The sequence below is a fragment of the Panthera onca genome, chromosome D4 (assembly GCF_046562875.1).
Source record: "Panthera onca isolate mPanOnc1 chromosome D4, mPanOnc1 haplotype 2, whole genome shotgun sequence".
NCBI lineage: Eukaryota > Metazoa > Chordata > Mammalia > Carnivora > Felidae > Panthera > Panthera onca.
In genome coordinates this window covers 4,979,474-4,995,695 of record NC_138351.1, presented here as the reverse complement: position 1 = coordinate 4,995,695, position 16,222 = coordinate 4,979,474, and the positions used below count along the sequence as shown (strand labels likewise).

The 16,222-nt window shown below is 56.3% G+C and overlaps 1 protein-coding gene across 8 annotated transcripts in view; it reads left to right on the top strand.

Annotated features, from left to right (window-relative positions):
- AUH (AU RNA binding methylglutaconyl-CoA hydratase) overlaps window positions 1-16,222 on the top strand; it is a 350,235-nt gene that overhangs the window by 176,777 nt on the left and 157,236 nt on the right. Inside the window, exon 11 of one of the 8 annotated variants that reach the window (XM_078436080.2) lies at window positions 12,219-13,631. The exons of the other annotated variants lie outside the window; for them this stretch is intronic. Within the exon in view, the coding sequence (XP_078292206.2) occupies window positions 12,219-12,332 (114 nt within the window). The 3' untranslated portion in view covers window positions 12,333-13,631. Of the gene's footprint in view, window positions 1-12,218; window positions 13,632-16,222 lie in introns of those variants that run through there. 8 annotated transcript variants of the gene reach the window in all.

Here is a 16,222-nt window from a genome sequence, read left to right as displayed (position 1 = left end):
GGGGACAGCCGCGAGCGGCCAGGCGCGCCCACCCCGGACCCCGTGAGCTGGGGCTCGCCGCTCAGAACAGATGGCGATTCTCAAACCGAATGCTATTCCGATGTGCGCTCACTGAGGACAAAGATCTAAAAATAGACTTGAATGGGCATAACCTGCAAAAATAAGTTGTCAGCTTCTTTTTACTCCTGCTGGGTTGAAAACAAAGCTGTCAGCAATTTCTGCGAGTTGAGGAATCCGTGTGCTTTCCTATTTTAGAGAAAGCTTTTTCGGTACGACTGTAATTGAGTCTCCTTAAATCCCTCAGTGTCAACAAACTCCCATCTGCTGTTCTAGAGCCTCTAAGTGAGCGATGAGACACTCGCCGCCTGGGGGCGGTCAGGCCCAAGGTGGGGGGGGGGGACTGTAGGACGGACTCATGGGGCCAGGTGCACAGGGCAGGGGTCCGTCCTGTGAAGACACTGGGCTCCCAGGCCGGGCTGGGGAGGGCCGGCTGGGGGGGGGGGGGCGCCCGCACTCTCACACCTATTGTGATGCAGGCTGGGGTTTGGGGAGCCTCCTTCCCAAGGTACAGGGTGCCATCTGGCCGTCTGTGAAATGACCCCCATGCTAATGGCGGGTGGACCCTGGGCAGGTCGGGGGTGGCTGGACTCCTTGCCTGGGGACGCGGTCCCTCTTCCGGAAGTCCCCGGGCTCGGCCCCGAGATCCCTCTGAAGGCTCGCAGTTTGACCCGGACTTTGGGCCCCACCAAGCGCAGTGTCCCTGCCAGGTTCTGGCCCTGAGTGGGACGGGCTCTGGCCGGCACAACACGCAGGGGGCCTCCCAGAGCCACTGCCTGTTTCCAAAACTTGCCCCCAACGCAGGCACCCCAAACTCAGGCTGCAGCTTCAGTTCTGCTCGGAAACGGCCACCACCGTTTCTGTCCTGCTTAACCTGCACACGCCCTCTGGGCATGATGGAAACAGCCCTGGGGCCCACCTCATGTAGGCGCACACACACACACACACACACACACACACACACACCCCACACACACCACACACACAGTGTGCTGAGGAGAAGCCTGATTTCTCCTGGGGCGGGGTTGGTGACGTACCTGAGGATACCAAGGAACGAGGGACATGCCAAGGGGCTGGGGCGGGGGGGGGGGGGGTGGTTGTGGGGAGCAGAGCTGGGCCAAGTCCGCGGCGGGCCCCGGCTGACCGACCGCCAGGCGCAGACAGTGTTGGAGGCTCTGGGAATCTGCCCGGAGTCACAGGGCCTCGTTACCCGGTGAATTAACCTGATGTAACCTGTGCGCATCGAGGCGGGGTTGGGCTCACCACTCCGGCTTCTCCCAAAGGCTGAGCTGGGACGGAAGCCGCCTACCCACCCCACCCCCGCCTCCACCCCTGGGTGCACACTCGCCTGATACCGCCAGCTGGGGCTCCGGGCTCCTGGGGGAGCTGGGTGCTGTCCGTGCCCCCAGCTTCCAGCCCACCACACTGAGACCACAGGGAGCCTCGGCCTGGGTTTCTGACCCCGCATGACCGTGCTCACAGCCAAAGACACCTCAGACAATCAGGGCTTTGAAAATACTTCAAAATAATTGGAAAGGATGCCATGGACAGGCACAGGTCCCAAACGCACCATCCTTAAAGGAAACGGAGCTTTGAAAGGAGTAGAAAGAACACGGGACTTCAGAACCAAAGTGAGGCAGACTGCGGAAGCCCCGACGGCCTTTGAGCCCTTGGAACAATGACCGTCTCGGTGGCGGTGAGGTGAGGACGGGCTCCCTTGATCCCCTGGTCCTGACGGCCCAGCCGCCCGGCTCAGCCGGCCGTGCCCGGGCGACGCCACCCCCGAGAGAAAGCGCCCGGCACCGAAGATGGAGGACTCCTTGGAAGAAACCACCCCGCCGAGCCCCCGGGAAGTCGTAACACGGCGTCACGACCGTGTTGGAGAGGGTCCCCGGTGCAGCGGGGGCATTAGACGCCAAGTCCCGCGCGTGAGACAAGGCAGCTGCTGACCTCTGGCAAAGCAGCTCCAGTGGTGGGAATTGGTCCTGAGGAGCAGATCGAGCCCGTGCACCAGCCTGTCAGTCTCTGACACCAGCCCACGAGCGCCTTCGCGGGTGGCAAGTCGGGGTAAAGGCACGCGGCGCTCTCCAGCGGACGGCACCCCCCGGCAGCTGGAAGGGTGACGTAGATGCGAGCAGAGAACTGCAGGGAGAAGCACTCCTCGTGCTCTCAGAAGAACAGGCCACGACTCGCTGGGTACGGCTCACCCCGGGTTCACGTGATATGCCTCTACTACACGCGCCTTTTCCAGATTTCCTGCAATTGTGTTAGTGTTTCTACCGCGGCCGTAACAAACTTGGCCTGGGAAAGTCGAGGCCTCGGGCCACACGCACGTGTAATCTGACGGCTCTGGGGGTCGGGAGGCCGACCTGCAGCCCCTTGTCCGTGGGGCTGTTTCCTTCCAGAGGCCGCAGGGGAGGGTCCCTTCGCTGCCTTTCCGGCTGCTGGCGGTGCCTGCGTCCCCGAGTCCCCGGGCCCGCGTCCCCACCCCCACCTGCAGACGCATAACCACACGCAGTCTGAGCTCTCTGCCCCCGGCTGGGACCTGTGGCCACACTGCATGCATTCGGGCTGCCTGGAATCATCTCTCGGTTTTCCGTCTGATGAGCAGTCTTGTCTTCCTCCTAGTTTCCTTCGCTTCATCTGCTACCCTATTCCCCCCCTCTGTCAGTAACCCAGCGATTTACAGGGTCTGGGGATGAGGACGCGACATCTCTGAGGGGCCGACGTTCTGCTCACAATGAGATGTGTGCACTTTAATTAGCCAAGAGGACCCGGACAACCAGAAAGCTCTGGGTGCTTCGTATTCACGTTCTCCGGCTTTACCGACTCCTCCCTGTCATTTCTGTGCCCCGTTGTCCGGTTCTTGGCTTTCGTTCTGAATGTGCAGTGATCCACTCTCAGCATCCTTCATTTCACACCACGTTTTCCATTTCTGGGATCTGGATTGCTGGGGCAGCGCAGAGGAGCCTGAGCGTGGTTCCGTTAGGGCCGTGTTACAAGCCATCCCCCAAATTTGCTGCTCGAAACAACACCACCGTTTTTTCTTGCAGTTGTGCGGATCCACTTGGACTGTGCTCAGAGGGGCAGGTCTGCCCCACTCGGCATCAGCTGAGGCTGCTCCTGTCCCCAGGGAGCTCCTGTCTCCACGGGGCCTCTGATCAATCCCGTGTCCAGCCCGGCCCCCCGGCAGCGTGGGAGAAGGTGGATGCCCAGACCCTCCTAAGGACAGGGCACAAGACCCTCAGGGGGGCGCTTCCCCTGCAGTCTGTGGGCAGAACGACAGTCAGGCCTGTCCAGTGTCGGATGGGGAGGGAACAGGCACGAGGTATTCAATGGCACCACATCTGTGCACAGCACAGCACACGCAGGCACTCAGTATTCCTTACCGTGTCTATCGCCGGGACCCCCTTTGGGCCTCAGCTGGCACATGCGGAGACAGGGCACTCGGTGTGTGCGAGGCAGGACGGCCGGGTACCTGCGGTGCCCCTTGGTCACTGGAGACCTAGAAACAACTGCCTGCAGCCCACGCCCCACACTCTGGAGAAGACAGCCCCTGGCCCTAAGTTCTGCCAGTCCACGGACTCCCCCAAAGACGTTCAGTCTGTAGGGACCGCCATCTTGGTTCAGGCTGTGTGGACCACCCCTGCCCCGACACCCCGCAGGTGTGCACAGGTGACCTTGCTCAGGTGTGCACCTTGAGGCTGACGCACGGCTGCCCTGTCGCCGCCCAGCTGCAGGGGGTCCCACTCGTGCCACGTCCCTGGTCCGCTGGGACTTAGGATGCCGCCCAGAGAACACAGGAGCCCCAGAGTGGCCGGAAGGGTGGTTGACGTCATAGAACCGCGAGCCTGTGCACCTACTAGTTCTAAAAGGTTCTGAGGCACCGAGCCTCCGTTCTCTTTGCTCCGGCCCCCACACGTCCCTCATTTTCTGAGCAGAGCTGTTCGTCCTTCCGTTTACCGTCTGAAGATGTGCCACCTCCCACCCCCTCCCCCAGCACTGCCCTCTGTTTCTGTGGGCACATCCGGGGGTGCCCCGGGACACAGGCAGTACGTCTCCCGGGGTCTCAGGTGGCTGCTGGTGACGCCAGAGCTCTTCACCCCGGACCCCAGTGCTCCAGGAGGGCATCCCCGGGCCACCACCCCGGGACAGACCGTTCACGTCTGTTCAGACACAGGACTGACAGCGTGCGCTTCTCTGACTACATAAGGCAGAACTGGGGACGGGGACGGGGCGGGCAGGTGTTCCTGTTGAACTTCGGACACCGTTGACTGGCCGGGCGGCGGGCGAAGCAGAACAGCTGTCGACACGCCCGTGCTTACGTTTGTGGCGGTGACGCGATGGTGGCACTTGAACACTGAGTGCGTCTCGTGAATTACGCAGCGTACACTCGCGTGCCGTTTTGGAAGCAGCGCTGCAAATAGAAGTTAAAACGCCCGAAAGAGCACGAAGCGGCGAGGAGGCAGCGGGGGAGAAGCCACGGGGCGTTCGTGGAAATTTGTCCCGCAGGTGGACAGCTGAAGTCACGAAACCAGACACGTCTCGCTTCTTCCTAATTAATGACGGGTTGTAAAGTCAGGGTGTGGGCGGTGTAGCCCTTCTGTCCTTCAAACCCGCTTTGACGGCTCTCGGCCACGAGGATGTCGTCAGGGTCTCCAGGTGCGTGGAAACTCGCGTGGAAACGAAGCCGGGTTGCATAACCCCGCGTCACTCCTGCTGCGTCTGCATCCGTCTCCCCGGGGGGAGGAGCGATCCCACAGCGCCGGCTCACCCCGGAGCGGGTGGCGACTTCTGAAAATAGTAACTTGTGCCTTGCCTTTCACGTTTTGGGGCACGGCTGCAGACCAGAATGAGTGTGGGCTGCATCTTGGAACCAGGTCTCCTGGGTCCGGATTTGCTTCCTTCCAGCCGTGGGACCTCAGGGAGGTGACTTGGCTACTCCCTGCCTCGGTTTCCTGGTCTGTGAAGTGGAGGCACAACTCAGCACTCTTCACAGCAGGATACCCGTACCGTTGTCGTGATTCTTCCCGACCGCTTCCCGTGCTCCCAGGAGCAGACACAGGCACACTCACGTGTGAACATATCAACACATGTGCACACTCGGGCGCGCACACTCCGGCACGGGGAACACGCTCCCACACGTGCCTGTGAACGCACACAGACCTGTGCCCCAGAAACACTAGCGTCAGACTCTCCGGCCGGGCCTGTGGCCGCCTCTCTTGCACCTCAGAATGAGCGCGACCATTTCCCCTGTCGCCTCCCTGTGGGGCTGCCCCGGCTCCTCGCTGCTCCCCTCCTGGTGGGCGATTCGGTGGTCCTGAGGTTTCCCTGCGGCGGGGCCTGCCCTGGGGTGAGGACGCAGTTTTAGTTTTCCCAGAGACTGCCAAATTGCCGGCCCTGATTCCTGCCGCTCTGCCTTCCCCCTGACGGCGGGGGCCCGATTTCTGCACCTCCCAAGAGGAGGGGACGCGGCCGCTACCCTCCGCCAGCCCCATCCTCGAGAAATGCGCTGTCCTGATTTTCATTTGCTTTTCTGCAGTTCTTAGGAGAGTGACGGCCCCTCCTTTGTCTTGTGCGACACGCAGGCATCGCTGTGAACAATGTCAATATATTCTTTGGCCTTGATGGTTTGTTTTACGGCCGATCCCCGTTTTTACAAACAACAACAACAACAACAACATGTGCAGATGATCAAATAATTTGCCAAATGAGCACGTTTGGGTAAAGAGGAACTCCACGTCTGGACGCTCGGTATTGTTGCCGACAGGCCTCTGCGTGTGGTGCACGCTCTACCAACGACCCGGCGTTGACTCAGTCATTCGTCCACGACCTGGTTACTGGACACCCATCACGTGAGGGCCACCGTGTCTCAGCTTTGTGCTTACATCAGAAAACGAATCTGTGAACAGCCTGCCGTGTGGGATTTAGGATCCATCCTGAATCACGTGGGAGCTGAGATCAGGGCCGTGTGGCGGAAGGTGGCCGCTCTAGGCGAGAGCCCAGATGGCCCCTGGGGGTGGGGCCCTTGCCGGGGGCCGTGATGGAGGACACGCTCAGCTAGCAGGCAGACCCGGCTGAGGGCCTGGCCTCCCGATCCCGTAGGGGCTACACGGCAGGATGGTCGGGTGGCACCTGAGTTCTCCTCCAGGCAGGTGGGAGAATGAAGCCCAAAGGGGCTGCCCGGCCCCTGAGGCACGCCCACCCTTCCTGCCTTGTTCTGAGGGAGTCTCCAAGGCCGCCGGTCACAGGCCTGTTTGAATTTGCACGCACCCACCCTTTGGCTTGCGGAGTCCGATGGAATGGAGGGGCAAGCTGGGCCGCGGTGGGGGGCCCGGGCCTCCTGTGCCCGCCTCCTGAACCAGTTAGCTAGTTAGCGAGATACCCACAGCTGGCCCTGTGCTCCCAGCTCCCAGTTGAAAGGACTTTGGTGGCTCGTCCTTGGCCAAGGCGCTTACCTCTGACCCAAGCAGCTGTGGTCAAGAGGGTGGCCCTTAACACTGGGCCTGCCGGTCGCTGGTGGGGCCGTGGAGCTGTGGGCGCATGGTGTGACCAGGGAAGGGACACGGTCCCCCATGTCCTCAGGGCGTCCCCCTGCACATAGAGCCAAGGCACAGGTGTCCACAACGCCCAGCACAGCAGTGACTGCTGGTCCGTGGTGAGCATAGGAGCCACTAACCCCTGTGCGTGTGGAGGCCCAGACCTTCTGTCACAGAGCCCGAGCCGTGGGGGCTCCACACATGCTCCGCACAGCTGCCAGGGCCCCTGGGGGAGATGTCGAGCTTGTAGGGCCAGGCAGGCCTCTGAGGGTGGTGACGGGCGGCCTGTTCGTTTCCTGGGCCGCTGTGACAGTCACCACTGACTTGATGGTTTATATCTTTTTTTTGTTTAACGTTTATTTATTTTTGAGAGAGAGCCAGAGGGACAGAGTACGGGCGGGAGAGAGGCAGAGAGAGAGGGAGGCGCAGAATCCGAAGCAGGCTCTACGCTCGGAGTGGTCAGCACAGAGCTCGAGGTGGGGCTCAGACCCACAAACCGTAAGATCACGACCTAAGTGGGAGAGAAGTCAGACGCTTAACCAACTGAGCCACCCAGGCGCCCCCTGACTTGATGGTTTAAAGCAGGGCACGTTCGCTTCTTGCTGGTCTAGCAGCCAGAATTCAGTCCCACTGGGCTGAAGTCAAGGGGTCTGCAGGGTCTGCTCCTTCTGGAGGCTCTGGGGCAGGATCTGTGTTTCCTTTCCCGGCGCCCAGAGGCTGCCCGCCTTCCCTGGCCCTAGCCTCCCTCCTGGTCTCATACGCACAGGCCCCAGGCTCCGCGCCCGGAATCCACGATCACGGCACCTTCTCGTTGTCTTCCGTCCATCTCCCCGCTGTGGGGACGCCCACCTGGACAACCCTTAGCCCATCACGTCGGCAAGGTGACGTTCATAGGTTCCGGGGTGAGGACGTGGACGTCTTTGGGGGCCGGCCGCAGGAGGGGAGCCCCTGGGAGGACGCTGCTGATCCTCTGGGCAGGGGTGCCGGGAGGGGGTTCCGGGCAGAGAGAGCAGAACGTGCCACCCAGGGCCCACCCCTGGCCGGCAGGTCGAGCTCCGGACCCACCGCTGGCCTAGCCCTGATCTGCACTCGTTACTTCCGGAGCGCGGTTCACTCCGCAGACAGCGCGCGTCCTCGCGGGAAGTGATGCACCAGCCAGCGTGGCCGGAGTGGGCGCGGAGCAAGCTGTAGTCGGAGGGGTGGCGGGCACTGTAGGCGCCCAGGAGGAGCACAGAACTGGTGACCGAGAACTCAGGGTGACAGTATGAATGGGGGAGAGGCCCCGAGTGGGACCAACATCGGGAGGTTAAGAGTCACCAGCCTGACCCTGGATCCGCTGGGACCTGGTCCGTGTTGAGTCCTCCGCAAGCTGTGGGGGGTCGGCCTGCCCGTCTGTCTTCTCTCGTGGCCCTTCTTCCCCGCTCATGTTGTGACCACCTGTAGTTAGTGATCTGATCCTCTGTTTGTCTCTCTCTGCCCCTACACCCCCCCCCCCCAAATACACTTAAAAATGATCTCCCTTCGAAGCTCCTTGAGGACCGTGGCTGGATGAACTCTCGTCTCTGTCCACCTGCACGTTCCCCACCCCCTCAGCCCCACCTGCTTCGTGGCGATGGGCAGCTTCCGGGGATCAGGGTGAGGGACATGATTGCCCCTGATGCCAGGGGATGCCCAGCACAGTGAATTTCCGGTGGTACTGGGGAGGCCTGAGACACCGCAGCCCAGAGACCATGAGTGACCACTCGTCCTACCCCCCACCAACGCCCCCCACAGCTTGTGTTATCTTTACATAAATAATGTTGATTTCAGTGACTCTACGGCCCTGATCCTATTGCTGTCCGACAACCATAAGCCTTGGGCTGCCCGGTGACTTCCCCTTTGTGACAAACGAGCTTTCCCTGCGGACTGACCTGCCATCTGTCTCCACCCCCACACACCCTGGGGAGCAGCAGGGGCTCACCTGCCTCTCCTGAAACGCCACCGCGGCGTGTCCTGTCCGAGAGCCACCCTGAGATCCCAGGCAGGTCCGGGAGGCCTACAGGGTGAGGAAGGGTCAAAGGGCAAATCCCAACTGTTAGGCGGGGAACGATGCAGTTGTGGGTCCCCATGGACACAGGCCAGTGTCACTGGGCCTCGTGTCCTGTTCTGTCCGCTTTATACCCTAAAGAGCCCGGTTCTCCCTTCCTTTGGGGGTGTTTAGCCCAGGGCTGATAGGAGTAGGGGGCGCTGAGGGGCCACCCAGGGCCTTGGCCAAGGAGCCGTGCAGGTGCATCCGGAGTCTTTTCTGGCCAGGACCCTGTGGCTGCCCAGGCCTCGGCTGGCCCGGCTGAGCCCAGGACCGTACCTCGGCATCCTTTCGTATCAGCCAGACCTTCTCCGGGCCTGAGTTTGGTTCCTTCTTTCCCCAAATCCACCCAGCTTGGAGATTTCCCTGCCAAACCACAGAAACTAGACACGGCTTGTTTCCTGGCAAACACACCTGCGGGCAGGCCTGCCGAGCCCCAAGATGCGTTTATCCGGAAATCACGTATCACAGCGAAGTTCACCGGGGTTTGACCGTCCTTGAAAACGAGAGGGAAAGAGGGGCCGTGTGTGGCAGGGCAGTCTATGCAGGCCGCAGTCTGTTAGCCTTGTAAAATAAAACCCCTGGGACGCGGAAAATCGAGCCGATCGCCAGGGGCTGTGTGACCCCAGGACACGGGGCTCGCACATGCTCACTGCGGGGATTGCACAAGAAGAAAGAGCTGCGTCATTTCCAGTTGGTGTGTGTGAGTAACCACATTTAAGTGGAGCGTGGGTCTGACTTGGAAAAACAAACGAGTTTCAGGCTCTCTCGTGAGATTTGACGTGAGCCGGGCCTCCGTGCCCCGGCCTCCCGCCGGGCGGGAGCGGCAACTGCCCAGGCACGGTTGGTGAGGGGCTGCTGACCCCGTGCACACAGCGCCCAGCCCGCCCAGCCATGTACTGCCTCTTTGTCGTGGTGCCGGTGACGATGTGACGGCAGCCAGCTGCTCAGGTGCGCCCCAGGCGCCCTGACCGGGTCCGCAGCCCCTCTGTACACCCCAGAACCCGGGGGGAAGGCGGAGGGGTGGACGAGCAGGACTTCGAGGGGCAGCTCGGCCTGCATTCAAGCCCGTTCTAAACACCAGTGTGTCATTAGACGCTTCATCATCACATTACCTGTGGTCCGCCCCCCCCCCACCGCCAGAGGACCCCACATTCCGGAACAGTGCCATCACACCCAGTCCGTGTGGAAGGGCCTGTTCTCTGCTTGGATGAGTACTTCTGTAAAACACAACAAGCCTGAATGATGAAAAAGCACGCCCGCATCGTGATGGCACAGCAGTGTCAGAGCGCTTCAACAGTCCTTAGTCCTCCTCTCTGCGTCCCGTGGTCCCGTCACGGAGTGGGCCTCGGGCCCCGGGCCACGCGGTGGTGACGCCGGCCACCCCCCGTGCCGCGTCTCCGAGCCTGTCGCTGCCTCAACCGCAAACGAACCGTCAGGTTCTCCTGAACCGCCGGCGCCCTCAGACTGCCAGCCACCAGGTCCTTGGTCAGAACGGGGTCCCGAATTTCCAATCAGAAACCTGGTTCCCGTTGGTTTTCTGCTGCTGCTGTGTCCCTGTCTCTGGGGAGTGACTCCCGAAGGGGTGATTCCGGGGAGGCTTGTTGCTGCACCCTCGCGGGGGTCCCGTGGGCCCCCGGGGATGCGCACACGGTGGGAGCCGCCCGTGGCCACGAGCCTTGTGTTCCGGGTGACCTGCTGGTTCTGAATAACTAGGTAAGAAAGTTCTCAGGTTTTACCGTCGCAGGTCCTGTGAGCGGAAAGGTCACTTAGCTGTGCAGTGGAAACCACACTGAGAACATCTGTCAAAATAGGAGTTGCGGTGCTTTCTTCAAAGAACCCACTGACACACACGTAAGAAATTCTGCACCACATGCCAATTAAAGGGAGCACGGGCCCATTTCGCTCTTGGACTTTTCCATGTCGTTCTTCTCTAGTTCCCCTCCGAACACAGTTTTTCTGGAGTCCTCGTTACCATATTTGGATTTCTGCTAAGCCAGGAATATGATTTTCTGCGTTTCTTTGCTCAGAGTTATTTCTTTTTCTTTTTCTTTTTCTTTTGTTTTTTAAGTTTTTTTATTTTGACAGAGGCAGAGAGAGAGTTCAAGTTGGGGAGGGGTAGAGAGAGGGAGAGAGAGAGCGAGAATCCCAAGCAGGCTCTGCACGTGTCAGTGCAGATCTCGATGTGGGGCTTAAACTCACAAACCATGGGATTGTGACCTGAGCCACAGTCAGACGCTTAACCAACTGAGCCACTCAGATGCCCCATTTTTTTCTTTTAAAAAAATTCTTTGGGGGGCGCCTGGGTGGCTCAGTCGGTTAAGCGTCCGACTTCAGCTCAGGTCACGATCTCGCGGTCCGTGAGTTCGAGCCCCGCGTCGGGCTCTGTGCTGATGGCTCAGAGCCTGGAGCCTGCTTCCGATTCTGTGTCTCCCTCTCTCTCTGCCCCTCCCCCGTTCATGCTCTGTCTCTCTCTGTCTCAAAAATAAATAAACGTTAAAAAAAAAAAATTAAAAAAAAATTCTTTGGGGTGCCTGGATGACTCCATCAGTTAAGTGTCCAACTCTTGATTTCAGCTCAGGTCATGATCTCACGGTTCCTGGGATCGAGTCCCACACCGGGGTCTGTGCGGTCAGTGCAGAGCCTGCTAGGATTCTCTGTTCCCCTCTCTCTCTCTCTGCCCCTCCTCAGCTCTCTCTCACTCTCTCTCTCTCAAAAATAAAGAAAAAACACATGAAAATATTTTTTAAACATAAAAACGAAAAGACTCTTCGTTACCAAACATGGCCAACTCTCAAAAGACATCGTGGAACGAAGTTTAATATCATGACGTCAGGAGTTGAAGTTCGTTCTCATTGGCTCAAGTTAGTCATTTGTGTTGCAATGGGGCTGGGCAACTCTGAGACTCTCCAGAGCACTACCGTGTTGACTTTAGTGCTTTAAAAAGAATCCTTGATTTTTGGTAATGTTGTGTTATGTTTTGGTGTTGATGTTACGCTTGCCTCAGAAACACAGTGGGATGTGTTCCCTCTTCCTCTGTTTCTCTGTTGCATACGTTTGGTGTTATCACTTCTTTGAACATTTGATGGGGTTCATCTATGAAACTGAGGGGGCCTGGGGTTTCCTTGCTGGGAGGGTTTATGACAACAGGCTCCATATCTTTCATGAATACAGGGCTCTTCCCATTTTCTCTTTGAGCTTGTCCAAACTTTGGTAAGTTACATTTTTCATGGAAATTGCCCAGTTCATGAAGTGAGCAAGCTGATTGGGAGAAAGTCATTCACAAAATTGGCTTCTTATCCTTTTAATATCTATCCTATCCTGGTTATCCAAGTGATAACCAGTCTTTTATGCTTGATATCAGTGGTTTATGTTCTGTTATAATATTTTCTTGATTGGTCTGAGTATGAGCTTACCTACTTTGTTGCTTTGAAAACACTAGGATTTCGCTTTGGAACGTCTTGCTGATGTCTGTTTTCTGTTTTGTTGATTTGTGCTCTTTATTATTTCTTTCCTTCCACTTGTTTTGTGTTTACTTTGTTTACTTTCTTTTTTAGGCTCTTGAGGTGGACGCTTCAATCATTGATCTCAGACTCTCCCTCTTTTCTGACGCAGGCATTGAAACCTATAGAACTCCCTTTCGCCACGGCCTTCGCGGCACCCCATTTTGATATGATGGATTTTCACTACCACTTGGGCTTGAGATATTTTCTAAGTTATTTGCAACTTCCTTTTTTGAAACGTGTGTTATTTAGAAGTGTATCCTTTAGTTTCCAAATATTGGAGGTTTTCCTGGATACCATTTAGCTACTGATTCCTAATTTAATTCAGGCGAGATCAGAGAATCTGCTTCATGTACTTACAGACCTTCTGCGTTTTTTGAGACTTGTGCCATGTGTATGTAGGTTTTTATGTGTACCTGAAAAGAATACGAAATGATGTAGAAATAGCAATTAGGTTGAAGTAAATGGCACTGTCCGGTTCTACGTGGCTACACTTTTTCAAACTGATCGACACACGGCTGAGAGAGGAAGGTTAACATCTCTTACTGTGATTGTGCAATTGTTTTTTTTTTTTTTTCTAGAAAATTAAGCAAAATAAAAAAAGAAAGGGACTTCTTTCATCGGATAAAGGGCATCTGTGAAAAACCTAGAGTTCACACGATACTATACCTACCGTTGAAATAGTGAGTACTTTCTCTCTAAGATCAGGAACCAGATAAGGAAGCATGCGCTCTCTTATCACTGTAGTCATCTCCCTAAGAGCTATGGCTGTAAAACAAAAAAAAGGACGTAAAAGACATAGTTGGTAGGGGAGAAGTAAAACTGCCTCAACTTAAACATGGTTTAAGCATGATTACACCGAAGAGCTCAAAGCATCTACCAGTAGAAAGCCACTAAGTGTAAGTTGCAGGATACAAGGCTAATATACAAAATTAAACTGCACATGCATATGCTAGCAGCAAACAATTGAATAAGGACATTTTTAAAAAATTCCATTTGTAACAGCAAATGAAATAGTTAAAAACACATTCAACAGAAGATGTGCAACTCCTGTCCACAGAAAACGACAGAGCACTGTTGAGAGAGACATTTGAAAAGACCGGAATACATGGAGAGATGTGCCAAGTTCCTGGATTGAGAGACCCCATTGCCCAAAGGCGCACGTTCTTCTCAAATCGATCTATAGATTCAGTGCAATCCCACTAAAAGTTCCAGCAGGGTTGTGTGTAGAAATTGAGAAGCTAATTCTAAAATGCACTTGACAGTATAATTGACCCTTGAACAACGTGGGTTGGAAGGAACTGCATGGGTCCACTGAGATGCAGATTTTTTTTTTTTCCAATATAGTCTAGTCCTGTAAATGTATTTTCTCTTCCTTATGTTTTCCTTAATAGCATTTTCTTTTTCTTTTTTTTAATTTTTAACGTTTATTTATTATTGAGAGACAGAGAGACAGAGCATGAGCAGGGGAGGGGCAGAGAGAGGGGGAGACACAGACTCGGAAGCAGGCTCCAGGCTCTGAGCTGTCAGCACAGAGCCTGATGTGGGGCTCGAACTCACAAACTATGAGATCATAACCTGAGCCAAAGTCAGATGCTCAACAGACTGAGCCACGCAGGTGCCCCCTTAATAGCATTTTCTTTTCTCAAGCTTACTTTATGGTAAGAACACAGTATATAATACGTATGACATACAAAATATTGTGTTAATCAACTATGTTATGGTAAGACTTCTTGCCAACAGTTGGTTATTAGCAGTTAAGTTTTGGGGGAGTCAAAAGTTCTTTGTGGATTTCTGTACAGGGGGCTGTCACCCCTAACCTCTGCATTGTTCGAAGGTCGGCTGTACAAAGGACCTAGAATGGTCCAAACAATTTTTAAAAAGCTGGAGGACAGACACCCCTTGAGTTCCAGACTTCCTACAAAGCTACAGGAATCAAGTAGTGTGGACGTACGGATCAGATGGACGTAACAGAGAACCACGCTCGGGCGGTCAGTTGATTTTTAACAAAGATACCCATTCAATTCTGTAGGGAAATGAATGTTTTTTAAACAATCCGTATAGGGGGGAAAAAACACAACCCTTCCCTTGCTCTGTACACGAATTTATAGACATGAAAGTCCTAGAAGAAAATCTTTGCAACTTGCTTGTTTTTCCCTAAGGCAGCATCTCTGGCTTGTGGTGCAGAAATCTAAGAGGGTCCCATGACCTGGCTCCCCCGGTGTTACTCCCAGGGCTACGTCACTTTGCACAGCAAAGGGATTTGCATCAGTTGACCTGAAAATAGGGAGATTATGTGGGTGGGCCTAAACTCACGGCAATCTTTTAAGAGCAGAGTGTTTTCGCTGGCTGGTCACGGAAGGGGACATTAGAGATGTGAGATGAGGGTGGTGTCTGTTTCTGGCTTTGGGACAAGGACCTGAGAGTGGCTTCTGGTTGCTGAGAGCAGTGCCCCCCGCCCCAACCTGTGACAGCCAGCAAGAAAGTGGGGAGTCCTGTTCACAGCTGCAAGGCAGTGGGGAGCCTGGAAATGATTCTTCCCCGTGCCTCCTGACGACAGCCTTGAGCTGACAAGAGCCTTGACTTCACCCCGTGGTGAGCTGGCCAGCCCGCTGGGACTTGTGGCCTGGAGGGCCACGGGTTAGTAAGCAGGTATCATCCGATACCGCTAAGTTTGTGACTGTCATGAGCTATAGAACACTGGCACACAGCGCTGATCCTACCATGACGGCAGTAAAGCATGTAATTTGTTCCTATTTCATTGCTGTTTCCTGGAACAATGAATATAATTGTATTTGTTTTTTTTCCCCCTTTCATGTTGGGGAAAAGCCTTCTGCATTCGGGTAAATGCTGGCTCATCTTCTTGGAGACGTCCTCTAAATCCTGGCTGCTCCAGGTATGGCTCCCGGGCCAGCGGCAGCACTGATGCACCTGGGAGCTTGTTGGGGACATGGACCCGTCTGGGGCCCCCCGATGCGGAAGCTCCCTTTTAGGTAGACCCCGAGGCACTGAAGTTCCCGAAGCGGCACCCCACCTTTGCCCAGAAGTGTGGCTTTTACCGGGTGTAAACCCAGCGTGTCATGTGTGTGGCCAGGTTGGCCATCTAGACCTTCATCCCCCCGCCCCTGCCCCACGGTGGCGCTGCTCCTGCCGCAGGGTCTGGGTCTCTGGGCTCAGACACGGGAGCTTCCATTCCAGTGAGCTCTCCTCTTGGCCTGCAGACGTCCTCCGGGACTCGTGCCCCAGATGGGACACTGGGCGGCTCCTGTGCCTTTAGGTGCCCAGTCTTCCGCACCGGAGTGGGGTCTGTGTGCCCCAGCCACCATCTCAGAGAGCCTTGCTAAGGAGCGCTCGGAAGAGACCGGCACACGAACGCGTCGCCGGCTGCTGGTGTAGACACCCGTGGTCTCCGCGAGTCAGAGACGTCAGAGCTGGTGTGACCACCCCGGGGCCATCGAGGGCGCTTCTGCCATCCTCTCTAGAGGCCCTGGGTGATGGCTGGGTGCTCCTTCTCGTCCGCAATGCAGTCTCAGCCGAGCCACATTCCGGAGCGTCTCAGGCAGAAGCTCATGTCCGCCAACGTCTTCACCATCCGCCCTCTGTCCTCCCAGGGTCTGTGCATCCGCAGGAAAACGCGACCCCCTCTCCCCGCGGGCCCTCCTCCGCTCACGCTGTTTTCTCTTTCGCAACATCCCACCCACCCCCATCTCACCCCCTGAGATACTAGGTCTTCCAGGAAGCCTTCCTAGAATTTCCCATCAGGACTCCCAGGGAAGTGTCCCCGAGACTCACGCCCTCAGTACTTTGGTCATCTGTTGCAGCACGAAACGGCCCCGGGGTCAGCGGCTTAAAACAACCATTTAGTTTTGCCCCCAAACCCACAGGTCGGGAATTTGGGAAGGGCCGCGGCGTCTCCCCAGCACGGTTCTCCTCCACCAGGCACAGGTGGAACGAGTCAAATACACGTTGGCAAAAGTAGGGGAGAGGCAGGTTTGGGGATGGAGTAGTGCCTCCTACGTGCCGTGTGTGTGTTGTGTGTGCAACACGGCTCGAGATAC